Source organism: Papio anubis, chromosome 14 (assembly GCF_008728515.1).
Source record: "Papio anubis isolate 15944 chromosome 14, Panubis1.0, whole genome shotgun sequence".
In the NCBI taxonomy this organism is placed as follows: domain Eukaryota; kingdom Metazoa; phylum Chordata; class Mammalia; order Primates; family Cercopithecidae; genus Papio; species Papio anubis.
This window is the reverse complement of record NC_044989.1, coordinates 28,728,981-28,756,517: the sequence shown is the minus strand read 5'-3', so window position 1 is coordinate 28,756,517 and position 27,537 is coordinate 28,728,981. Positions and strand designations below refer to the sequence as shown.

General features: G+C 39.3%; 1 protein-coding gene and 2 non-coding genes across 3 annotated transcripts in view; all 3 read right to left on the bottom strand.

The window, feature by feature from the left end:
• Nucleotides 1-4,290: 4,290 nt before the first annotated feature.
• The window catches only part of WDR43 (WD repeat domain 43), a 55,816-nt gene continuing 32,569 nt past the window's right edge, over nt 4,291-27,537 (bottom strand). The window contains exons 10-18 of the mRNA XM_003908458.3: nt 26,470-26,601; nt 23,850-23,981; nt 16,910-16,996; nt 15,571-15,602; nt 13,899-13,962; nt 10,897-11,010; nt 10,091-10,160; nt 5,995-6,044; nt 4,291-5,894 (exon numbers count right to left, since the gene is read on the bottom strand). Coding sequence (XP_003908507.1) covers nt 5,712-5,894; nt 5,995-6,044; nt 10,091-10,160; nt 10,897-11,010; nt 13,899-13,962; nt 15,571-15,602; nt 16,910-16,996; nt 23,850-23,981; nt 26,470-26,601 — 864 coding nt within the window. The 3' untranslated portion in view covers nt 4,291-5,711. The remainder of the gene's footprint in view (nt 5,895-5,994; nt 6,045-10,090; nt 10,161-10,896; nt 11,011-13,898; nt 13,963-15,570; nt 15,603-16,909; nt 16,997-23,849; nt 23,982-26,469; nt 26,602-27,537) is intronic.
• On the bottom strand, nt 25,770-25,847 carry LOC116270421. The gene has a single exon (XR_004178458.1). It is a non-coding gene; the product is annotated as a small nucleolar RNA SNORD53/SNORD92 (small nucleolar RNA).
• On the bottom strand, nt 27,031-27,108 carry LOC116270420. The gene has a single exon (XR_004178457.1). It is a non-coding gene; the product is annotated as a small nucleolar RNA SNORD53/SNORD92 (small nucleolar RNA).

The following is a 27,537-nucleotide window of genomic DNA, read 5'->3' as shown; positions in this document are numbered from 1 at the left end:
TGGTACCCATGCTCACCAGCAAGCTATCCCTAAACTATGAGAAAGCATCCTGACCAGCAACCCTAAGTGGGTGCCTGAGGAGACAAAACATCTACATTCCAGCCAGTCAATGGTTTTTTAACAATTCCTGTTAACAAAAGGAGAGTGGTTAGCAGGCAGTAAGAGGACGTAGCACAACACACAACGGAGCCAAGAACTCCAACCCTGTCAGTACAGACAGGCCAGACTTGTCCACACCACCAGCTACAAAGGCCATCCAGTTCATTTCTCTTACTCCACACTGTGGTCCAAACACAATCTTCCAATTACGAAACTGGTTTATTATGCGACTCTCCTGAGTACAAAGAAGGGTCACCACCCAACGGGAACATCCTGCTCCACTGAGAGAATGTTACCTGTCACAAATAAATACAACATGCAACACAATTTCTCTTGGCAGCCTGGTTAGCGATTCGACTCTGTGAAATTGCATCAGCTCTAGAGACAAGAACAAAATTTGAAGTTTCTGAATCTGCAAAGCTTTGGTCCAGCTTTGAAATATCATGACCACACAGGACCAACTAAGGGAGCTGCTGAGTCCTCACTCAACTTCAGGGCTGCTTCCAGTCTCTGTTGAACTTTCTGGACAGCTCTAGGTCGGGGAGGAATCTCTAACAAACTAAACTACAACAGGGCCATGGGCAGGCCCGGGGCAACATGTTTTCATTACCTCGTTTTTATTTCTCTTCAAAAGCCCTTTCTAACTTCAGCACCCGAAAGATTATTTCCTCTCCCTTTGAGCCACAATTACCTAGGATATGCCAGGCCATTTTAAAGTGGTAATTTTCAACCTTTGGATTTCTCATATGACATCCAAACAAACTTTATTTTGCACTGCTTTCTACACAATGACTTATAATTCTGGGACCACAGGCATCTGCTATCATGCCCAGCTATTTATTTTCCTCAGAAATATTTTCATATTAGAAGTTACCCACACACATATGAACACAAGTTAAAGTATGGATGAGTACAGCCAACCCAGTGTCCTCACACAGAGTCAGCCAGCACCATGTGAAGATGAAGCACTACCCACCCCACCCCACGCTTTGTCCACACCAGGCGTCCTCTGTCTGAATGACACCTGCTAATCCTGTTACACTGCTACGGCTTCTCATTCTGCCACTGCTTTGTGATCCACTGCACAATTTTGTCAGCATAAGGACAGTGCTGAGGTGCCACAAAAGTCAAAGGCTAACTACATTTGATTAAAATTAAATCTAATTTTATGCCTGAGTTGTCTTCAAAGACATGATCACAAATGGTCACAGGAGGAGCATCGAAAAAGCCACTGCTGCCTGGGTGGGTTTACCAGTTATCTTACCAATTACAACTGAAAGAAATTACAGCTAAGGGATGGCAAGAATTCAAATCTGGCCAGGCATGGTGGCTTCCAACCTAAGCACCACGCCCAGCCAGCACTTTGAGAGGCCAAGGCAGGAGGATCACTTGAGCCTAGGAGTTTAGGACCAGCAACATGGCAAAACCTAATCTCTACAAAATAAATACCAAAATTAGCCGGGCATGGTGGTGTGCACTTCTAGCTCCAGCTACTCAAGAGGATGAGAGGTGGAAGGATCACTTGAACTGGGGAAGCATGATCATGCCACTGCACTCCAACTTGGGTGAGAACGAGACCCTGTCTCCACACACACAAAAAAAACAAGGGAATTCAAATTTGAAGATAATAGAACAAGTATCAGTTCCTCCTACCTCACTATCACTCTTTCTTGGGATCCCTGGGGTCCCCGCTCCTGCCCAGGGCCAGGCCTGGGGGCTTTCTCTATTCAGACCACGCCCTTGGGAAGCTCACCCAGTCTTGGACGGCTTTAATGTCACATCTATGCCAACACCAAATTACTACCTCCATCCAACCTCTCCCCCAAGTTACGTGGGTGTGTACCTGCATGCCTAATAGGTATCTATAACTCAACATGTCCAGAACTCAGTTCCTGATCTCCCCTCACAAACCCACTCCACCCACAGCAGCATCCAAGTGCTAGCAAAAAGTACCTGTGAATCATACCTGCTTTCTGGCTTCCTTGCACATCTCAAAAGAAATCCCATCAGCTCTAACTTCCACATATCAGAAGTCAACCAATTCTTTCCAACTCCAATAATACCACCCTGGCCCAAGTCACCATTGCCTCTTCCCTGAATTGCTCTAAAAGCACACTACCGGTTTCTGCCTTTCAAGAAACTGTCCTTCAGTGCTTTCTCAACACAACAGCCAGGATGATACTGAATTCTTAACACAGAAGGCAGACCATGTCACTCTCTCAAACTCTCAGTTAGCATAAGACAGTTCCTACAATGGCCTCAAGGCCCTACACAACCTGACTGCTCGCTACCTTCTGCTTTAATCTCCTTTTCTCACTATGTACCACATGGACCGCCTCTCAGTCTTCCATACAGCAGGTTCATGCGGACCTTAGACTCAAGCTCTTTTCTCTTCCCCAGATACCTACTTCCCAGACACCTCTTCCCAGTCTATATTCAAATCTCCCTCTCAATAAACCCTACCCTGATCATGTATTTAATTCTGCAACCAGCACTCCCTCACCCTAACTCCCAGCCTCCTTAATCTGCTATTCCACCTGTAGGGTGCCACCTTCTAACATAGGTCCGTGGCCTGTTAAGAGCTGGGTTGCACAACAGGTGAGTGGAGGGTCAGCCAAAGCTTTATCTGTATTTACAGTCGCTCCTCATCACTCACATCACTGCCAGAGCTCCACTTCCTGTCAGATCAGCAGCGGCATTTGATTCTCATAGGAGGGCTGTACTGTGAGGGATCTAGATGGCATGCTCCTTATGAAAATCTAATGCCTAATGATCTGTCACTGTCTCCCATCACCCCCAGATGGAACTGTGTAGTTGCAAGAAAACAAGCTCTGGGCTCCCACTGATTCTACATTATGGTGAGTTGTATAATTATTTCATTATATATTACAATGTAATAATATTAGAAATAAAGTGCACAATAAATGTAATGTACTTGAATCATCCTGAAACCATCCCCTGCCCCACCCGGTTCGTGGAAAAACTGTCTTCCACCAAACCAGTCCTTGGTGCCAAAAAGGTTGGCATTTACTCACTCATACATTGTTTATGGCCATCATCTCCCTGGTAGAATGTCAGCTTCTCAAAGGCAGATATCCTCCCCTGCTGCTGTTCAGTGGTTATACATCAAGCTACTAAATAATCCCTGACACAGAGTAAGCAATCAAGAAGCACTTGCTGAATGAATGAATGTAGCACGTTGGGCATTAACCTCCAATGGAATTATAACAACCCCAGATATATCAATGCACCCAATGTTTCCATTATGAAGTCCCAATTTCTGAGCCTCACCAGAAGTATTAACCATTCTACTACGGCTTCAAAATCCCCAAACCTGAGGCCCTGACATCTACTCACATTAAAACCTTCTCATATTCATTTATACCCAAATAATTCTCTTTTAAAAATTCATCTCAAATACCACCACCTTTTTAGGATTGCTACCAAAAAGTATTTAAACCAGAATCTAATCATAAGGAAACAATTGGACAAATTCACAATGTAGGACATTCTACAACATGGCTTAATTTATGTGGACTCATTTAAATATTAAAATCCACACACACACAGGATGAGGGTGACTATTCTGAATTATTAGAGCAATATGACAAGTAATTACAATATATGATGACTGACTTGATTGTGGTTGGAGGGCTGAAATTTTTCAAAATGAAAAGTTGGGAAGAAAAATTAATCTCAAAAAAGAAAATACAGGAAAAAGGCAATGAAATACTCTAAAAATAGAAGATTCTTTTCGTAACAAGCCTCATTTAACTCTCGATTTTTCTAAACCAAAAAAATAATTAGAAATTACCATATGGTTTGTCATCATTTACTTCTTTAGGCAGAGTTAGGTATAAGGGAAATCAGACTCATAAGCCAAGTGTTGGTTACCAGTACAGGACTGAATTTACCAGCACATCTCTTTCTTTACTGTCACTACAGCCCTGGGTTGTGAAGTCACAACCCAGCCAAGTGGGAATGCATGAAGAATCAACCAGCTATAGCTGACACTAGACTATAACACAAATGTCTTGATTCTTTCACTTCGTTGCAAATTCTAGGTTATCCACAAGCTTTGAAAGCATTTACCTATTTAATGCCAGGGGAGCAAAATTGCTTTTTAAAAACCTTCACACCACAAGCCCAAACATGTGGCTGTATTCTTCTACATATACCACAAGACAAGCACTGGGTAAAGATGAATATTTATTCACTTTACAAAGAGAATGGTATTAAATTGCCATAAACAGCTCCATTTATAGACAAATATAACTGTACATTACACCAGCAGCTGGTTCAAACTTGCTTTCCCAAGATGCTTATATGGCTCTGGCTCTTAAGTTGAGCACACAAATCTCTGTTCTGCCATTGGTATTAAAAAGTCCCTCAAAGATAATGGTTTTGTTTTACATATTCACAGGTGGGAAAAAATAAATCCATCTGTCCAGCCGTTTCTTAGAGGTGAGCTTCCATCTGCATGTCCCCTAGTGAGCACTAAGCCAATATCGGCTCATTCTTTTAAAAAAAAAAACTACTGATAATTTGCAAAGGCTTTTGTAGCACACCAAAATATTTATACATACATAAAAAATCTTGAGTGAGATTTATCATTTTGAAGGTAAACAGATACCCTAACACTGCCAAGAGTAGGTAATGAAAAGGAAGGAAAACATTAAATTATTTAATTATAAAAATATTTTCTTTGGAAAAAAATTCCAACAAGGTTATCATTAATATCTAAAACCAAAGAGAAAAAATAAACAATTGTTCTTTGATCCATTAGTAATTTAAATAAAATGAAAACCTCTTCAAAAGCAGCTATAACTGAATTTTTTTAAAAGTTGCAGGTAATGAGCACTTCTAATCTATATACTGATGATTCTTTACAAGCAATTTGCAGTCAAGAAAAATCCTTAATAAGGCTAATCTAGCTTTTTTAATGACCATAATTTTTGTTTTGTTTTAAAAAAAATACTTCACATGACAGCTTAAAAAATAAGTGGTTATTTTGGGGAAGCACTCCAAATATTCAATCTGACTCATGTCAGATTATCACAGTTAATACACAAACTAGGGATACTGATGATTTTTTTTAATTACCATCGTTTTCACCTCAGTTTTTAGTTATCCCTTCATATTTTATGAAAATGTATCAAATTAAATGTACTAAATTAAAAAAATTTTCACTAGTGCTGCTTTGCATCTGGATTTGATGAAAGATACCAACCTGAGATAAGAGCTGACTCCTTCACAACAGTCCAGTTCTTGAACTCCTATGGGAAAGGTCTTTATCTGCACTTGTCAATTCTTGATATAACCAATCAGACTAGGATATTATATTATAAAAATATACCATATATTGGACACTGATGTCAGTACATTGCAGAAAATGTGTCTATATACTGTGTAAAGTTTATTAACATTTGAATGAAACACTCTTATTTACACAGTCAAGTCTGGGGTGCTCAGGACAGCAAAGTGGCATGGGATCCACCGCTGTGAATTTGGAAATGTGCAGCGGTCCTTGGCATCCTGGCACAGAGGCAACCCTCACCACTGGGCAAGGTGAGCCAGAGTTTATATGGTTTGACCGGCTTGCTTTGCAGTCTTCATTCTTCTTCACTTTCATTTTCAGGATCTAAGTCAGAATCTCCATTTAATTCTTTTTCACTTGCTATATCTCTGTCCTCACCATTTTCTTCATCTTTTCCTTCAGCATCCTCATCTTCCTCTTCATCAACGTCCTCATCTTTTTCACTTTCACTCTCCTCCTCATCTTCATCCCAATTATCCTAGTAGAAATACCAACAAGGAAAGCATTCATGAAGGCCTCATTCTTACAGAGTATGAGGATATACAGGCTGATGTACATACAGGGAACAAATCACTCACTTCAGAATCCTTATCTGCTATTTCATCGTCAGACTCCTCTTCAGAAGATTCTGTAAGGGGAGAAAAAATCCAGCCTTAATTTTAGAAGAAAACAGAGGGTATAGCCTGGAAAATAAACAGAACCAGATTCCTGAACTTACTTTTAGAAATATTATTTATATTTAGCAATTATCCAACTAAGACATAAATTTTTTTTTTTTTTTTGCAGGCTGGAGTGCAGTGGAGCGATCTTGGCTCACTGCAGCCTCTGCATCTCGGGTTCAAGCCTCAGGCTTCTGCGTCAGCCTCCTGAGTAGTCACCACATCCAGCTAACTTTTGGTAGAGATGGGGTTTCACCATGTTGTCCAGGCCAATCTCGAACTCCTGGACTTAAAGGATCCACTCACATCTGCCTCCCTAAGTGCTGGGATTACAGGCGTGAGCCACCACACCTGGCTAATTTATTCTTACATGTATAAAGGTATATTCATTATATTATTCCTTCAAGATCTCATTGGGCCAAACCACCTAGCCAAACCCCTTACAAAAATCTCATCTTAAAATACTAAGCCATATCAGGGCCACCAAATAGCCCCAGTGGACGAGGAAAACTTCAACACAGAAAAGCTGGCTTATGGAAGAATTAGCATTATTTTTAATCCACCAAGTACTAACAATGTAATATTAGCAACTGATAAATTAGATGTATGATTGTTGGGGGGGGGGGGTAAACACTCAAACATTAAAAAAAATTAACACAGCTAGATTATTTTCTAAGCACTAAGGACAATGTATCTCACAATGGAGAGGAAAAAACTGTGAACGCGCACAATGTGGTTCTTGGTGTGATATAATATGAGTGATGAGCACTGATGCAACCCCTCCAAAAATAAAATCTAATCAAACCTTTAGACCTCACATTCAGTTTAAAGGAACTGTAGCTTACAGAAGCAAACTAAAAGAAGCCAAAAGGAAGCAAATCCACAACCACAAGGTGGGGCATTCTGTGAAATACACTTTCCAGTCTCCCGCCAAGTCCATGTCATGAAAAGGGGAGTTCTTAAAAACTAAAAAGAGACTTCAGAAACACAGTAACCAGATTCAACCCCATGATGCACAACTCGAGTCTAGCATGGGAAAAACCGCTTTAAAGGGTATTTTATGGATAACTGGAGAAAGATGAAGATAAACTGGGCACTGGATAAAACTAAGGAATTGATTTCGTTAGGTGTGCTAATGTTATCATAGAATGGGGTTCCTATTTTTTTAAGACATTCTAACATCCTTCTTCTATCTACTTTTTCTTAAGAAAATAAATCATTATCTCCAGATGAAGTTCCCTTACATGCCCATCTCCCTAAGCCCATTCCCTAAAAGAAACCACTATTGTGAGCTTCTCATTCCTCAGTATGCTGTTATAACATATACATTATATTACTCATGAATTACACAAGTACATATTCACGAAAGACTTATACAGCAGTTCCCCCAATATGTGTTCCTTTTCCCCGGTTTCAGTTTCCCTTGGCAACTGCAGTCCAAAACTATTAAACGGAAAATGTAACAAATCAAGGATTTCTGAGTTTTCCATTGCGTGCTGTTATGTGCAGCATGGTGAAGTGTCATGCTATCTGGCTCCGCATGGCCAGAGAGGTAACTCATCCCTCTGTCCAGCTTTGCTGTCTACACTAACCACCCGTTAGTCATTTAGTAGCCACCTCAGTTACCAAACCGAACGTTACAGTATCGCGGAGCTTATGTTCAAGCCACCCTTATTTTGCTTACTAATCCTTTACAATTATACGATGCTATACAGAAGGTATCATTTTATGACTTGATTTTGTAATCAAACTTATGCATGTTAACTTGACCTCGACTCCAGGCACTCTGGCTAAAGTAGTGTTATGCTAAAGGAATAAATCATTTTAAACATGCTCCCACTAATGAAGAATTATGTTGTTTACAAGTCTTTTTCTTAATTATAAAGGCTGCAATGAACATACTTATATAATCTCTTTACATTTATGTTTTAAAGCTATGTTGTCAAGCCTTTTAGCCTTAAAATGCTTTCACATTCTTAAAAAACTGAGGGCTCCAAAAAGTTTTTGGTTATGTGGGAAAAGTCTACCTATATTTATCACATTCAAACTCAATTTTTAAATTTAAGAATATTTAATCTGTTTACAAATGCCCATCCATTACATGTTAACATAAATAATGTTTTAATGAAAAATGGTATTTCTGTGCTCACTTCGGCAACACATATACTAAAATTGAAAAATGGAATTTCCAAAACAACAACAACAAATTCTACTAAGTAGAGTGGCACTGTTACGAACTTCTCATATTTGCTTCTGCATTCTATTTTTTGAATATGTTGTTTTATTTGAACTATATGAAGAAAATCTAGCCTCCCACAGACGACTGGTTGAAAAGTGGAGGACATCATGAGCTTCTCGAAGAGTTCTGGGCATCCCCATAGGTCCTCTGTTCATACTTGGAGAAGTGTTGGTCCTTGGGACACACAAAAGCACTTCGGGATCCAAGCACTTTGGGATCACTTTGGGACTGCCCCCGATGAATGGAAGGATATGCAAACTGCAAACTTTGAGATTACAAAGTTGCTCTCTAATAAGAATGCACACATACTCCCACCACAGCATGAGTTTCCATTTCCCAAATCATGGCCAACACCTGACCATTTTTACTCTTTTAAATTTCTCCATTTCTCACAAAATGGAATGTGATGTGTGATGTGATGATGGTAAAATTTTTTGTTCCATGTAAATTACCGTGTTTCTAACGATTTACTGAGCAGGCTATCTTCTCCACAATGAGACAATACACACCATCAATTAATACACCAAGAGTCCACAGAGCTGCGGGTTTTTCAGGGGTAACTATGCCAATCCATTGGTCTAGCTGTAACTCTACATCTACGATCAATTTGCTACTCAGGATATTTGAGGATGATCTAAAATGTTCTCTTTTTGACATTTCCAGGTTTTGTTATCAAGATTCTACTTGGCTCATAAAATGACTAAATTGTTAGTACATGACAAAAAGGACAGCCCAGTGTTGTGGGTCATGCTTCTATTCCCAGCACTTTGGGAAGCTGATGCGAGAAGACTGTTTTTGAGGCCACATGCACAACACCAGCTTGGGCAACAAAGAGACCTCATTTCTACCTTAATAAAAAAAAAAAAATTAGCCAGGCACAGTGGCTCAAGCCTGCAGTCCCAGCTACTCTAGAGGCTAAAGCAGGAGGATTGCTTGTGTAGGAGTTTGAGGCTGCAGTGAGCTATGATCGACCTCGAGCCACTGCACTCCAGCCTGAGCAATAGACAGACCCTGTCAAAAACAACAAAAAAGACTTGTTCTTTGAAGGCTTGATCAAATAACCTTCAAAATTTCTAGGCGTATCTTGTGAGAGGTTTTATAAAGTCAATTTTAGAGCTACTGGCTTTTTCAAACTTTTTATTTCTTTTAAAGTCAATTTTGGTCATTAACGTTTCCTTAAAAATTAACTATACCACCTAGATTTTTAAATGTATTAAGTTTTTTCATATAGTGTTCTTCTATTTAAATCTTTTCCATACCTGGCCGGGCACGGTGGCTCACACCTGTAATCCAAGCACGTTGGGATCACTTGAGCCCAAGAGTTTGAGACCAGCCTGGGCAACATAGTGAAACTCTGTCTTGACAAAAAATCTCAAAGTTGGCCAGGCATGGTGGTAGCACGCCTGCAGTCCCAGCTACTCAGGAGGCTGAGGCAGGAAGACTGCACTGAGCCCAGGAGATCGAGGCTGCAGCGAGCTGTGAGCACGCCATTGCACTACAACCTGGGCAACAGCCTGAGACCCTGTCTTAAAAAAAAAAAAAAAAAGAAAAAATCTCTTCCATACCTAATGCCCTTTTTGTCATTGTATTATACTTGTGCCTTTTCTTTTCTTATCTGATCAACCACAGACTTTTGCCATGGACTTGCCTATTTTAATTAGAGGAGGCTTGCCAAAGGAAGATCTTACACTGATGTTTCCACAAAGATAACAGAACTCAGTCACTGAAAACTGAATGTTGTAATTCTAGACTCCATCCCATACCCCCCATCTTTACCTTCTTCATACACCAACTTTGCCTTCTGTCCAGGGGAAGGTGCTCCCTTTGTTTTCTCTGATGCTGTTACCTGGAAGAAGATGAAGTACTGTTCTGAAGTAGAGTGTAAGCATATCCCAAGTATCACAACCACCAGCATTCCCAACCTTCCCACTGCTGCTAACTCACCCTCCACCACCGTAATGGAGGACTTTCACACAATACAGAGCAAAAAAAAAATCCTTCAGATACAAGAGAGAAAGAATTACTCTGTAAAGCTGAAAAACTCTGAGGTGATTAGAATATCTTTCTGTGCCAGAATTTTAACTGTATAAATACCCTGTAACTTACTAACTGTATAACAATTGAAACACAACAGTGAGAAAAAAATTTGAGTAAAAGTTGAAATAGGCACAACTAAGCTTTCTTACTGTCAAATTGATAAGCTTTCCAAGTTAAAGACTAGATCCTGATTTACCAATTTCTTATTGAAACAGGGAGCTCTCAGCCAGGCGTGGTGGGTCACGCCTGTAATTCCAGCAATTTGGGACGTCAAGGTGGGAGGATCCCTTGAGCCTAGGAGTTCAAAACCAGCCTGGGCAACGCCATCTCTACAAAAAATTTAAAAATTAGCCAGGCATAGTGGTGCATCCCTGTAGTCCCAGCTACTTGGGAGGCACCTGAGCAAGGCTGCAGTGAGCTATGATCACGCTACTGCAGTGCAGCCTGAGCAACAGAGCAAGACCCTGTCTCAAAATGATCCCTATTCCTCTCTCCATTCCTACCATATCCAAAAGTTTTAGCCCAGAACAATACAATTTACTCACTTGTGTAATCAGAAGAATAAGCTTTCCATGAAGGTGTGAAAGTTTCTGAAAAGTTTTGACTCTGCTTTCCATTAACTGGTAGAGCGTCCCCAGCTGGGGTACCAGGTCAGGCAACTAGAGAAAAAAATGATCATTTGGCCCTATTAACATATTAGAGATGACAAACATGCAAATCATGCTCAGCTATGCCTCAGTATTTAGCCACTGCACCACACACATCTGCTTACAAGTACTTCCAGTGGCAGTGGCTACTTGCAACACAGCCTAACAACATCACGAATTTTCACAGAAGACCCTCAATGTCCTAAGAGGAAAAAATAATAGTCTTATAAAAAAACAATGATACAAGTGCAAGAGAGTGAAACTGCAAGGTGAGACTTTTCTGTATTGATCGAATTATTTCAGATAAGGCCAATATCCAGTATAAAGTAGACAGGAAATTAAAAATGCCTCTACCACATACCTCCAGGCTAAAGAGGCTTTCCTCTGAATCTTATCCTCTGATGCTAACATATTATCTACCCTTACCATAAGGCCCAAAGAGGTAGAGAAACCTTTTCCCAGCTCCCAGAGACCAGCAGAACACAGTACAAAGCAGACCTTTTGCATTTTAAATATACTTCCTGTTAATGAGTCCTCTGAAGCATGCTTACAAAATGAAAGTAGGACACTCTTTTTTGCTCCCATGTTGCTCTCGTCGGAGTCTTTTGTATTGAGAATATTGCTGTTACATTTGGAACACAACACGACTGATAAAGGCCTGGCTCCTCCAGGTTCGTTGAGGAATAAAACAATGGTAATTTGCCTTTCTCATAAAATCTTAAAGGCCCCTTGCTCTCTCTGCTTTCACACAGATGATCATTTTTAACATTATGAAAGGAAACCATCATGGCCATAATTTTTCTATCCTAGATCAACTATAAAAAGCAACTGGAAAAATATAAATGCCTCTTTTTAAAGGAAGCCATTTGGAAGTCCAGAACAAAGGTCTTCCTGTCCCACTGCCTTCAAACACCTGCATCTGGTTAATTTTCCTCCCATCTCTGGGCTCTAAGAACAATGCTGGCGGCTGGGTGCAGTGGCTCACCCGTAATCCCAGCACTTTGGGAGGCTGAGGCAGGAAGATCACCTGAGGTCAGGAGTTCGAGACCAGCCTGACCAACATGGAGAAACCCCATCTCTACTAAAAATACAAAAATTAGCCGGGCGTGGTGGTACATGCCTGTAATCCCAGCTACTTGGGAGGCTGGGGCAGGAGAATCATTTGAACCCAGGAGGCAGAGGTTGCGGTAAACCAAGATCGTGCCATTGCATTCCAGCCTGGGCAAAAAGAGCGAAACTCCGTCTCAAGAAAAAAACAAAAAAAGAACAATGCTGGCTTCCCCAACTCACCCCCTACCCCCAGGACATGCTTTCATCTGTCCCTGTAGCACTACAGAAAAAGGGACCCCACTCTTTACCCCTGATTAGCCTTTCCCTGCACTGCTGTTTCTGATGCTTTAGTAAATAAGTGTTTCATTCAAATGTTAACTTTAAACAGCAGACAGACATGAAAATTAGTAAAGCAAGGTTTAAGGTGACTGCATTCCAATTTATCACCTCCCTTTTGTGTCCCTGGTCAGACTATGAGCTCCAAGAAGATGGGGACCAGAGTGTTTTGTACAGTGCTGAATTCCCATGCCTGGCATAGCCCTTGGCTTAGAGAAAGCACTTAAAAATATCTGCAAAGGAAGGAAGAAATGAAGGAAAAGAGCGAGGAAAAACATGGTTTCCTCGATAACTGCTACGGGCTGAGGGGCCCTCCCTACACCATTCTTTGGTCTGTTCTGCCATGACCTTGAATGTTACACCACGACTATTCTGATAGTTATACCTCAGGAGTTGATTCCAGAAAAGATTTCACTACAAGGCCTCCTGGTCTCTCCTCACTTCTAAGCAAGTAACTGAGGCCACATTAGTGTTGCCCCATTTGCCATCCAGATTCCTAAGATCCGACATCTGCTGGGATCGTTCATGCAACTGTAATACCCCTCGGCCACCCTCTTACCAGAGCTCCCAGGTCACCTCCTAAGAATCCTACAGGTTGGGAGACCCAGTATCAATCCTTACTGTTGTCTCCACGCCATTCCAGCATCTTACCGAGTTCTCCCCAGACACACAAAGAACAAACTACTGACCTCAAAGCAGATTAACCAAGTTTTCCCTAATTCAAGCCACTGAAGGCAAACGAGCCAGTGACAGAGAACAAGGGACTGCGACAAGGCAAGAGCTGGGTGCGACTGTGTTAAGAAGAGCTACAGTTTAAAGAACAATTCAGGATTTTTTTACAACTATCCACTAAAAACTTAAAACTTAATGTAAAACACTAGATAAAGAAAAAGAATTGAATACTTTCATTTCCAGCTTAAAATATAACAGATGTAATGATGTGGCAAAGAACCCAACTTATATTATGAATACAAATTTTTTTTTTCTGATGTTGCTTTCCCTCTTCTATTTGCATAGGCAATCAAGAGCTGACAGAAGCACCAGCAAATTGTCAGGTAGTAAATATTTATTTATGTTACTGTTACCATTAACTACAGTTTATCCTCCTGGGGCAAGGCAGGACAGACATGTTAGCATGTATAAAAACATTTAAAACTTGCCGTGTGTGTGTGTGTGTGTGTGTGTGTGTGTATAGAAAAACATCTAAATCCTAGTACGCCATTATAAAACTTTTCTCCTTTCTGTATTTGTAAAGATCTCTATAGAATACATGCTAATTTTTAAATCGGGCGGGGGAGCAGGGAGAGGCCAATTTATAAAAGGCCACAGCAGTGACATCATGAAAGGGCTCATGTCATTGCACCTGGAGTAAAACAAAATCTCTAAAGGAAGCATCTAACGGCTGAAGGACAGATGGGGAAAGGATGGTTTTGTTCAGCCATACTTGTCAAAGTTTACTATCCTTATCAAAGCCAAACTATTCATACTCGGCAACTGAAGCTGAAAAGACTCACCGTGGACAGGTATGATGCATGAACTGTTAACACACATTTTAGCCACTGAACCATTAGCACAGCACTGGGGAAAAACAAAACAAAACCCAAGTAAACTGATGTTCACAAATTCAAAAGTAAATTCAACTGAGCTATTACAAAAACCCAGACAGACAAGTGAAGATCTATAAATGTTGCTCTGTGAAGATGACTATAATAAATATTATCACTGTGTATATATCACTTTCCGTTTTCTCTTGCAGATTATCTGAGATCTGTGTCATAGATCTTGGGCAGGGATTGGGGGCCACATCAGAGAACAGGACAAAAACCCCTTCCTCTATAACAGTTCAAGAATAAGGTCGGGCGCGGTGGCTCATGCCTGTAATCCCAGCACTTTGGGAAGCCAAGGTGGGCGGATCACAAGGTCAGGAGATCAAGACCATCCTGGCTAACATGATGAAACCCGTCTCTACTAAAAACACAAAAAAATTAGCCGGGCATGGTGGCAGGTGCCTGTAGTCCCAGCTACTCGGGAGGCTGAGGCAGGAGAATGGCGTGAACCTAGCAGGCAGAGCTTGCAGTGAGCCGAGATCGCGCCACTGCACTCTAGGCTAGGTGACAGAGTGAGACTCTGTCTCAAAAAATAAACAAATAAATAAATAAATAAATAAAACCCATGCTTTGCTTCATAATTAACTGATATGAGGGCAGTAATCTTCATCCAAATTGAGTTCAACTGGTTTTGCATTTTATGTTAACGATAAACATAAAAACCTATTCTGTCAAGAACAGCAGTCCTCTATTAACATTAAAAGGCAAATACAGACCAAAAGTGTGCAAAAAACAGTCACAATTAATGAATTATTTAGTTTTCCTCCTTTGTGAGCTCGGAAGGGTTATGCAGCCCATGAGAAAAAAATTTTTTATAAGAAAACCTACATATTTTACTATCTAGATACTGATAATAATATACTATAAGCTTAGGATCTTTAAGATGTCATCTTATTTAAATGTTTGATCAGATTATCAAGAAAAAAGACACAGTATTTAGTCTTTTAGCTAAAATATATTTTTACAGAGTCTTAAGCAGCTATCAGAGGTTCGGCAGGTACTATAAGCAGCTATTTTGTGACATCAACACTAAGTTATTAAATAAAATAAGACTAATCATTTAAATGACCTGCTAATAAAGCTAAAATATCTATTTAGGCATTCTCCAAAAGAAAACTATAATAAAACGCTAAGAATAAGAATCATTCAACTTAAAATAAGGGAGGTGATAAGGGGTTAATATGTGACATTTAAAGAGTTTTACTGGCCAGGCGCGGTGGCTCACACCTGTAATCCCAGCACTTGTGAGGCCGAGGCGGGCGGATCACGAGGTCAGGAGATCGAGACCATCCTGGCTAACACAGTGAAACCCTGTCTCTACTAAAAATACAAAAAATTAGCCGGGAGCCTCCCAGCTACTCGGGAGGCTGAGGCAGAAGAACTGCATGAACCCGGGAGGCAGAGCTTGCAGTGAGCCGAGATCACACCACTGCACTCCAGCCTGGGCGACAGAGCGAGACTCCATCTCAAAAAAAAAAAAGAAAAAAAAAATGTTTTATTAGTTAGAAATCAGAACCACCTAATATTTAATTTCATGCTGTCAGACAACACTGTTTTTAAGTCACCTGTTTAATCTTACCTATTAGGATGTCCTTGTAACCTCTTTGTAAGCTAAGGGAGAAAAAAACACTATTAACAACAGCACTTCAGACGCAACCAATGCTGTCAATTCCTATGACACAATGACAATACTGTGAAATTATTATTCTAATAAGTAATCTATTTTAAACCAGCATAATATAGTCTACGAAGACATTCCCAAAATCAGAGTAATTAGCTGATAAAAGTCTAGGATAGGACTTATATGAAGGAATGTCCAGAACTGGCAAATCCACAGGCAGAAAATAGCTTAGTGATTGCCAGGAACTGGGAGAAGGAAGAATGGAGAGTGACTGCTAATAGATACAGGATTTCTTTTTGGGGTGACAATTGCATAACTTGCAAACATACTGAAAAACACTAAAATGTATACTTTAAAAGAGTTAAATTTTATGCTATGTGAATTATATCTCAATTTTTAAAATACAAAGAAAAAAATCAAGGTTAGGCAAATTTTTATAGTAGGTAGTATTACAAAAACATATGATCACCCTTTTCTATACGAGACACTGCTTTTTTAGGTACACAGTTTTCCCCACCAATAACAGTACACCAGTCCACATGTTAATACTATAACTATACTTGCAAAATACTTCAGCAGCATGTTAGACAAATGGAATCCAAGTATAATTTCTAATTACAAAGAATACACTCTATTTTTAGGCCTAATTTTTAAAAATTTATACCCACTCTTGTAGGGCAAGTTTCAGTGAAATTATGCATACTTTAAAAAAAAAAAAAAAGTGAGGGGGTCTTGCTATGTTGCCCAGGCTAGAGTGTAGTGGCTATTCAGAGGTACAATTATAGCGCATTACAGTCTTAAACTCCTGGGCTCAAGCAGTCCTCCCACCTCCAATTCCATATTGCCAGTCACAGAGATTAACAACCCATCTGTGATTAAGAAAATCAACACATATAAAAACGGTTTCGGTGTTAGGTTAAGGTACCTCACAGGACATAATGGGAAAAACCAAAATGAGAATTTGGGAGCTTTATGTTGGGGTGTTTACAACAATTATTCCCATGTAGATAATATCCCGTACAAACAGCATTCTGTGCCACAAGTTCCAAGTGCCTCCAGGTAAACAGACACACAACAGCCATTAGCAGAATAAAGGTAAAACTGCCAATGACATTTCCTTTCACTGCCCCAGGAATTAATCATTTCACTTTTTTTTTGTCTAAAGTACTTTATTTCATCCATTATTCACTCTAAATGCCATCTGTCCTGACGTATTACAAATCCATTTCTCTAACTACTGAATTTTCCATTTAACTCATGGCATTAGGATGCTAAAATGAAAAAAGCAGTCAGTTACCTCTTGTAACAATGGAATAACAGTATGCAGGGGCATCCTTAATACAGTCTTCTTTATAAGGTTTACATTCCTAGTTTGAAGTACTTTCTGTGAGAAAATAAAAGGATTATTAAGATGAGCATACTCACAAACCAAGGACACTACAGGAAAAAAAAAAAAAAATCTGTAAAAATGAATTCTTTACATCATTTAAGACCAAGGCAATAAACTACAAACAGAATTCAGCAAAAATAAAGGTTGGAGGGACTGAATGGAGTATGTTATATTATGTCCTGTGGTTAACAGACAAGCACGGTCTTTGGGTATCAGTAAATTTACTTCATTACTGAAGTAATTTTACTTCTTTGTGTTTTATTAAAACATCTCTAGACATTTGAATACAGACATACGCCACTTTAGAGATGTTCCCAAACCTCCATTTTATGAAATTTGAGCTGTAACCCCCCTAGAGTGAGCAAAACAGTAAAATTACTCAGAAAGCAAGAAATCCTTTTAAATTAGGTGTCAAATTTTTGGTAAAATTTTACGCCAATCAAAAGATGACATAATGAGAGCTTGAATCAAAATCCTTTAAGGGTACGTCTATGGTAGAGACCCAGTCTCCACACTGGGTTACAGCAAAGGACACAGAGCAGATCAGTTCTGGTCCTGCCCCTTAGAAGCACATCTTCTGGGGCAGGTTGTTCACCTTCTTCAAGCCCCACATGCTTTATAGAAGTAGAAGGTGAAAATTAGGGTCCTTTTGAAAGAGTTTAGTCCCAGAGAGTCTTTCTAATGGTGTATGTATTTTTTGGTGATGGTTGTTGCTATAAATGTGCTCAGAATACAAACAGCAGTGGCACCGAAAGGCAAAAATAGAGAAAGTTAGTTTCCAACCTATTAATGTATTTATTTGAAACAGGGTCCTCATTCTGCTGTCTGGGCTGGAGTGCACTGACATGATCACAGCTCACTGCAGCTTCGACCTCCCAGGCTCAAGGGATCCTCCTGCCTCGGCCTCTTGAGTAGCTAGGCACACCACTATGCCTAGCTAGTTTTTAAATTTTTATTTTGTAGGGCTGGGGTTTCATTATGTTGCCCAGGCTGGTCTCAAACTCCTGGGCTCAAGCAAAGCTCCTGCCTCAGACTCCCAAAATATAAGGATTACAGGCATGAGCCACCATGCCTGGTTTCCAACCTACTTTAACAGTTCCTAAAATATTTTTTCAGAATTCCCTATGGATTTAATTTGCTTGTAAAGCTATCTTTACACTAAGCCCTTCTAAAACCATCAAGTACTATTTAAAAACTATCACTGACACAATTATATAGTTTGTTTCTTATGCAAAAGAAATAAAACATTTTATACATCATTACTGAAGAACTGAGGGATAGACTATACTGATTTAATCATCTTAACCTAAATTTTCATTTTCAAATAACCAGAATTACAAGATTCAAAACAAACTATGCTGATATTAACTTTAACAATTCAAGAGGTGCTTGATGACACTAAATACTCCTCAAACCATCTCTTCATTATAAATAACAGCACAAAGTTCCAATGATCTAGAGGCTATAGGAAACATTCTGCATGAACTAGTCTACAAATTATCTTTTGATATACAACATGCTCTTGTAAAGGTCTCCAATTTTCACAAGATGGTTACCCAGACCACCAGGCTTCATTGTCTTAAATGGCCAAATAGAGTGGCAGCGCATCAGGTCAATGAATACAACCCTAAAGAACCCTGAACTTGTTCTCCATTATGTATACCGAGAAACCAGAAAGGACTGAAACATAATGGAAGGTTCAAAGACAGGAGGTTTGTGAAAACCACAAGTGCTCTAAATAGAGAATGATCATATAATTTCTTGTCCAAACTGGGACACTTCTGTGAATGGAAGGAGTCACTATTAATTATACCAAGATGAGAGGTATAAACCAGAATGGTGCAGACAAAAAAGTATGGCCTAGCTATTTAGAAGTTATCCCAAACTGTAGGGCACAAGAATTTTTAACAAGCTCTTAGATACTTCCATGCCCACTAAAGACAAAGGCTCTACAGTAATGATTTTCTAATTTAAAATAAGCAAATAAAAATACGTTATCCCAAACTAAGTGAAATGATAATAAACAGAGAAGTCAGCCTCATTCATTTCTGCAAGGATATATGTAAAGAAACAAACCTACAAGCCATAGTTACAACTACTAAAAAGGTGGTGTTGAAGACAAGATTTTTCTTTTACAACTTTACTGCAGTACACATGAAGCATAATAAACACCACATATTTAAAGTGTACTACTTGATCAGTTTGACATACTCTTTACCCATGAAACAAATACTATGATAAAAATAAACACTGTTATCACCCTCAGGTCTCCTTGGGTCCCTTTAAATGTATCCCTCCTTCCACGCCCATTCCAGGTAGCTAATGAACTATATATTGGTCTGCTTTTCCAGAATTTTTATATAAATAGGAATTCATATTACTTTTTGCCTGGCTTCTTTCTCACAGCCTTAGTTTGAGATTCATGCATACTACTGGTCTATTAATAACACAGTACTTATATTGCTAGATAAACAATTTGTTTCTCCATTCACCTGTTAAAGGACATATGTGTTCTTTCCAGTTTGGGGCCATTACAAAGAACATTCACGAGCAAGTCTTTGTATGAACGTATGTGTGTTACTCTCTTGGTAAATATCTAGCAGCAGAATGGCTGCATCATATGGTGGATATATCCTCAATTTTTAATAAACTAATTGTTTTCCAAAGTAGTTATACCATTTACATTTCCACCAGCAACGCAACATATTTGAACTTCAGCTGCTCTACATCCTCACCAACAGATGGTATTATTATCTGTCTGTCTCATTTTTATCAACCTACAAGGGGTGTATGCAAGCTTTATTTCATTGTGGTTTTAATTGCCTTTCTGTGATAATTAATAATGCATAATACCTTTACACGTGCTTATTGGCCATTTGAATTCTATTGTGAAGTGTCTGTTCAAACCCTTACCAATTGCTTTTGAGTTCAGATTCAAATCCTTTGTCTAACTTGAGTTGCTAATATTTTGTTACCAGCCCTCAGCTTGTTTTGTTATACTCCTAACGCTGTTTTTCCAAGAACAGAAGTTTCTAATTTTGATAAGGTTCAAATGACCAATTTTTTTTCTTTAACATTTCATGCACTTTGTGCTGTATCTAAGAAATCTTTCTCCACTCCTGTTCACAAAGATGTTCTCCTGTTTTTTCCTAGAAGTTTTGTAGTTTTAGGTTTTATAGTCAAGTCTATGGTCTATTTTGCATTGATTTTGTGAAGGTGAGATAAAACTGAGATCCATTTTTTCCAATTGTATGTGGTCTATTTCTGGACTCTGTTTTGGCCCCTTAATCTATATTTATTTTTTCACCAATATTAAACTATCTTGACTACTATAGCTTTATTTTGAAATCAACTGGGTGATTCCTCCAACTTGTTCTTTATTTTACCATTTCTTTGGTTATTCCATGTCCTTTGCATTTCCACATAAATTTTAGGATAGGTTTGTCAATTTCTATGAAGGTGGCTGACAAGGACTGCTGGAATTTTAATTGAGAATGGATTAAATATATAGACAAATTTGGGGAGAATTCTTGACCCTTAAAATACAGAATATTCTAACCCATGAACAGGGCTTAGACCTCTATTTACTTAAGTCTTCATTAACTTCTCTCAACTGTTATAATTTTCAGTGTAGAGACAGTTATCTGTTTTAGATATACCCTAGGTATTTTTTGGTACTACTATAAATGAAACTTTTAAAAAATATTTAACTTAAATGCTTTTTAAAATATTTAAAAATATCTCCTACGGGTGCCATGAATTACATAAATACGCTTCTCTTTTTGCATAAGCTACAGACTAATTCATTGAGTTACAATTCCACTTTCCAAATGCCATTAATGTTAATGCCAGGTTTTCTATGACAGACAGTATTAACCTCTTGGAAGCACCCATGTTGTACCCCTATCACTGCTCACATTCTTCTTTTGTTCTTATTTTTAATATCCTCATAACTATGTATCCTCATAAGGCAGCTTTTGAGAAGGGGGAAAACTTTTTTAGAAGGAAAAATGTTACTTCCCTCTTTCTTTATTAGAGTACAGAATGTACAAATGCATAATCTCCTAGGTAATACATTATAAGAACATCCATTCTTTTCTTTTTTAAAATAGGGTTTACTTGGCTGGGAGCGGTGGCTCACGCCTGTAATCCCAGCATTCTGGGAGGCCAAGAGGGGCAGGTGACCTGAGATCAGGAGTTTGAGACCATCCTGGCAAATGTGGTGAAGCCTCGTCTCTACTAAAAATACAAAATTAGCCGGGTGTGGTGGCGCACACCCATAATCTCAGCTACTTAGGAGGCTGAGGCAGGAGAATCACTTGAACCTGGGAGGTAGAGGTTGCAGTGAGCTAAAATTGCACCACTGCACTCCAGCCTGGGTGACAATCCATCAATCAATCAACAGAATAAAAATTTTCTGAAAGGGTTATTTTATGCCAGCACTTTGTGAGGCTAAGGCAGGAGGATTACTTGAGAACAAGACTTTGAAACCAACCTAAGCAACACAGCAGACCCTGTCTCTATCAAAAAAATGTTAAAAATTAACTAGCTATGGTAGTGCGTGCCTGCAGTCCCAGATACTCGGGAGGCTGAGGTGGGAGGATCACTTGAGCCCAGGATTTCATGTAGTGAGCTACAATTGCACCACTGCCCTTCCAGCCTAGGTGACAGAGTGAGACCCTTGTCTCATTAAAAAAAAAAAAAGCAGAGGGGCATGTGTATTTTATGCTCTATACTTTTCAAGCACACAATTTTTCATCATTCAACCACTTCTCTATTATTTCTACCTAAGTAACCTATACAATTTAAGAAGTGTTTTCATAAACAGCATTTTACTTTTCCTTTCAACAACCTATAACACTTAATGAAAGTTACACATTAACATCTTTGAAATGTTCTTGCCAAAAATGATTTTAAACTGAATCTCTTCTAGCTTCTAGATCTAACCAGATCTAGATCTAGATCGCCAAGCTTCTAGATCTAACCTATATAGAGAATAAGATAGACAAAGCAATGTGTTAAATGATACCACAATGATGCAGTATGCAAAATACTGAACATGGAACTCTCTACTGCGCAAATAACCTAACTTCTCCAAAAAAATAAATTGCAAGACACAGAAGGGGCATACCAACTAAACACTGTGTAGACTCTGTTGAAATCTTGTTTTACAGAAAGCAAAAATAGGCTGGCACAGTGGCTCATGCCTGTAACCCCAGCACTTTGAGAGGCCAAGGCGGGTGGATCACGAGGTCAGGAGTTCAAGACCAGCCTGGCCAACATGGTAAAACCCCGTCTCTACTAAAAATACAAAAATTAGCTGGGCATGGTGTCATGCACCTATAATCCTAGCAACTTGGGAAGCTGAGGCAGGAGAATTGCTCGAACCAGGACCCGGGATGCAGAGATAGCAGTGAGCTGAGATCGTGCCATTGCACTCCAGCCTGGGCTACAGAGCAAGACTGTCTCAAAAATAAATAAATAAAGCAAAACTTAAAAAAAAAACTTTGAGACAATCAGGAAAATATAAACACTAATATTTGACAATTTTTAAAGAATTACTTTTTTGAGGTGCAACAATGGATTATGGTTATTTTTTAAAAGGATGTTTTAAGTTGAATGGGGCATATTTATGGATAAAATGTATGTAATCATTTGAGACTTGCTTCACCATAACTTGGGGAGACAAGTGAGACTATCAACAAATCAACAGTTGATTGGCTAGTATTGATAATTTTTGAAACTAGGTAATGAGTTCGTGATGGTCCACTGTACTATTCTAAATGTTTTGAACTGTTTCTTAATAAGAAAAAGCAAAAATTTGTACTCGATTCATTTGCACCTACTGAGGAAGGTTTCAAAGCATAATTAGTAGGCAATGAGGGCAGTTAAGTTATATTCCGTTTCAAAAACACTGTCAATTGTTTTCTACAGATTTTTCACCAAATCTTCACCCAGGTTTCTATGCCATGGTAAACTAAAGTCTACCTCCACAATACATTCACAAACTATTTTAAAAGTAATTTTAGGATCAATGTACCCTAAAAAAACAGATCAAGTAAAATCAGACACACTACTCATAGGTTATGGATTAAAGTCACATTGACATTCAGTGAAATCATAACACTGCTCTGAGTCATTAAGAATAAACGCATTAGCAAATGTAAACTGCTTTAATCTGATCAGGCAGTACTTGAATCCAACCAGTTTTCACTTAAATGTTCTAGATAGAATGCTGTCAAACTGTAGAATTTACGAGAATCAAACTGAGTAACTTCATACAAGCAGTCACCAACTTACACAGAAATCAAAAATGCCTCCCTTTATACAAAGTTTCTAGTAATTTTACCTCTACATATTTTACAACATAACCCCCAACCCTCTTGAATTTTCCCCCAAACCTCCTACCCATTGCCAAGGTTCCACCTCACTGCCCCCTCTCACGGCCAGGGGGAAATAAGTTTCTGGAATCCAGAGTAAAAACTCAGGAACGCATTTTCCTACAGAAAAAAATATAAATTGTGATCTAGAATGCTGAGTATTATCATTCAGCTACACTATGTTTATAAAGGCTTTTATGAACTAAAGCCTAATAACCTAATAATTCAGAACAGTATTTCTATGAGAAAATGCATTCCAAGTTCAAAATAACTCAATGCAATCCCTTTGTAGGTTGGTGACTGTCTGTATAATGCCACCAAGTGATACATGTTTGACTAAACTCATAAAACATTACATTCCAAATGGCTCTGTAATATGATGGCTCACAGCTGTGAATGTGCTATGTCAATCATTTTCTAAGAAATATTAACCACGTTAATTTAGTTAAAAATTGCTACATACTTACATTTAGCATTTCAAAATCGTTACTTTCTAAGCCCTGGGTAAGAAGAACTGGAAAGCTATTCGTCTGGAGGTCATCCTTTCCTTTTTTGGGTGTGTCTATATCCATTGCTCCCAGGCGTTCTTCAATGCTAACCTACAGAACAGAAAGGATTGTTAATGTGTTACCAGAGGAGACTTAAAGAAGTTTGGAGACAAAAAAGAAAACAGGATTTACACCTCAACCCTGGAAAACACTAATATGCTCATTCTTATTCCAAGAGAACCTCACTACCATAATGCCAATGTTGGAGACAGGTGAAACATCTGCAATCCAAGCTTCCAGATTCTAGTGAAAAAAACAACGGCCCAAGAAGCACATGGTTTGAAAATGTTCATTCATAAAAATCCTTCAGAAGAGGCAAGGACCTGGCATCTGATTCTAAAACCCAAGACTTAAGACCTATTCTCAGAGAAGCTTGCCCCACTACAACTACCCCTTGGTGTCACCCTCAGATCTGCAGGAGGAAACAAAATATTATTACAAGGGCATAAAGACCGTTATGTTTCCAAAACAATTTGTAAAAAATGTCTTCCTATTTTTTTTTTTTTTTTTTGAGACGGAGTCTCGCTCTGTCGCCCAGGCTGGAGTGCAGTGGCCAAATCTCAGCTCACTGCAAGCTCCGCCTCCCAGGTTCACGCCATTCTCCTGCCTCAGCCTCCAGAGTAGCTGGGACTACAGGCGCCCGCCACCTCGCCCGGCTAGTTTTTTGTATTTTTTAGTGGAGACGGGGTTTCACCATGTTAGCCCATGTTGGGATGGTCTCGATCTCCTGACCTCGTGATCCGCCCGTCTCGGCCTCCCAAAGTGCTGGGATTACAGGCTTGAGCCACCGCGCCCGGCCAATGTCTTCCTATTTTTAACGGTGAGCTACAAATGATTTATTAGCTAGAATATGCTATACTACAACTAAGTGTCCTTGATAAATACTTAACAGTTATGTGTAAATAAACATGATGCAATTTGCTATACAAAAACTCAACTGTGGTCTCGGTGTGGTGGCTCTCACCTATAATCCCAGCACTCTGGGAGACTGAGGCAGGCGGAACACTTGAGCCCAGGTGTTCAAGACCAGCCTGGGCAACATGGCAAAACCCTGTCTCTACAAAACAATAAGCCATGCACCTATGGTCCCAGCCACTTGAGAGGCTGAGGTGGGAGGATTACTTGAGCCCAGGAGGCAGAGGTTGCAGTGAGCTGAGATCAAACCACTGCACCCCAGTCTGGGTGACAGAACGAGACCCCATCTCCAAAAAACAAACAAAAACAACAACAAACACCCTCAATTGTATAGAACTGATTCCTGACCAAATCAAGTCTTACATGTTCTGTCAGCCTCTTGGTAACTAAGTCAAAAAGAAATGTGTTCTATGACTAACAGAGCAAAACAGATGTGCTTGGTTTATCCTAACACAAAAAATATTAAAAAGGACATGGGGAAATTAAGAAGTTGAAACTAGGCCAGGCCAAAGAAAGTTGGTACTTTATTTTTAAAGTCAGCTATCACGTAACTGAGGAATAACTTTTATGAACACATTATGAACATGTTTTATGAAGCTATGTTATCCCCACCGCACCACCCAATAAACACATTTAAAATCAGTTAAATTATCCTTCGAAGTGGACAAAGAAAAACAAAAGAATAAAAATTAAAGTAAAATCAGCTAAACAAACACAGTATTTCTGTAAGAATAAAAGTTAGAATTCCAGATTCCTTATGTAAGAGGGAAGAATGTGAATGGAAGATAAAAAACAACTCTGCACAGACATGTACAGTAACCACAAAGGATTTTGGGAACTGAGAAAAAAATGAAAATCATACACACTTACGTAGTTATAATGACTATTACTTTTAGAGACCAACTGGTACTAAGTTAGCCAGGATTGCTCAGACAGCCAAGAGAAAAGAGGCATCACTGAAACTCAGCAACATGCGAAACCCAATGATAGTCATCACAGCAAGTCCTGGCTTGACTTATTCCATTTATGTTACCTAGCTAAATACTAACTAATGGTCAAAACAGCACCCTCTCTAGTTACTAAAGGTTCCATCTTCTCTGTTAAACAAAGATGACAATCTAGAATTTTGAAACCTATGATGGTGAAGATAAAAGAGAGCATAAAGAGCATAACAGCAGAAATCTCAGTAAATTTCTACAGATTTAACTTTGGCTCTATCCAACACACTTATTAGAATTTGCCAGTAATTTTTTTTCCTTTTTTTTTTTTTTTTTTTTTTTTTGAGGCGGAGTCTCGCTCTGTCCCCCAGGCTGGAGTGCAGTGGCGCCATCTCAGCTCACTGCAAGCTCCACCTCCCGGGTTGACGCCATTCTCCTGCCTCAGCCTCCTGAGTAGCTGGGACTGCAGGCACCAGTCACCATGCTCGGCTAATTTTTTGTATTTTTTAGTAGAGACAGGGTTTCGCCGTGTCAGCCAGGATGGTCTTGATCTCCTGACCTCGTGATCCGCCCGCCTCGGCCTCCCAAAGTGCTGGGATTACAGGCGTAAGCCACCACGCCCGGCCATAATTTCCCAGTAATTTTAAATCACAAACTCAAATATATGGTCAAAGTGGTTGCATTACCTCATTTCCCCCTGATTTCCTCTTGCTCTCTACTTGCTCCGTTTGTGGAGGAGCGGGCTTGATAGCTGCATGATGACCAGGAATCCCAGGCACCAGAACTTTTGCTTCAGAATTCATCACTGGTGTCCTCACCTGTTCAACAGGAATAGCCAAAATGTGAAAAAGGAAATCATACCTTAGTCCTTACGTATCCTCAATGAGAAAACAGCTTTTAAAAGGGCTCCTCTCTTGGAAAAATGCAATATAATTAATTTAATATGATATTAATTTAAGATATATTTTAAATTGAATGTTGACAAACTTTTTAGGTGACAATCTGAAAGACTGTGAATTTAAAGCTTACAATACCACATAAGAGTAAAATCCGACTGGCCCAATGGTAGTAGGTTATCAGAACTTATTAATATTTAGTGTCACTAACATTGGTATACAAGCCCCCACTACTAAATTCGACTGGCTTTAAAAAACTACAGATTACGTAAGGACACAATGACTTTTTAAAATTTAAAAAGTGAAGTTACACATTTTACAACTACCTCCGGAATTCAATCTCTGCCAGAAATGCTCAGACAGCCAAGAGAAAGGTGTCATCTCTGAAACTCAGCCAGCAGCGAAACCATATGGATGTCATCATAGCATGTCTTGGCTTTCCCTTTCTCATTAAACCATGAAACACGACCCCTACATGTAGACACCAAGTTATATGCAAAATAGAGCACCATGATGATGTTCACATGCTTTTGTAGTGTTAAATTCTAACCCCATGATGGTTTTACTACACCCTGAAATACAGCATTCCTCTCAGCAAAGTAATGTTTTTTTGTTTTGTTTTGTTTTGTTTTTGAGATGCGGTCTTGCTCTGTCGCCCAGGCTGGAGTGCAATGGCATGGTCTCGGTTCACTGCAACCTCCAGCTCCCAGGTTCAAGTGATTCTCCCACCTCAGCCTCCCCAGAAGGTGGGACTACAGGCGCCCGCCACCACGCCCAGCTAATTTTTTGTATTTTTAGCAGAGATGGGGAGTAATGCTCTTTTAGGCACTCAGACTGATAAAAACCATCTTTGGTAAA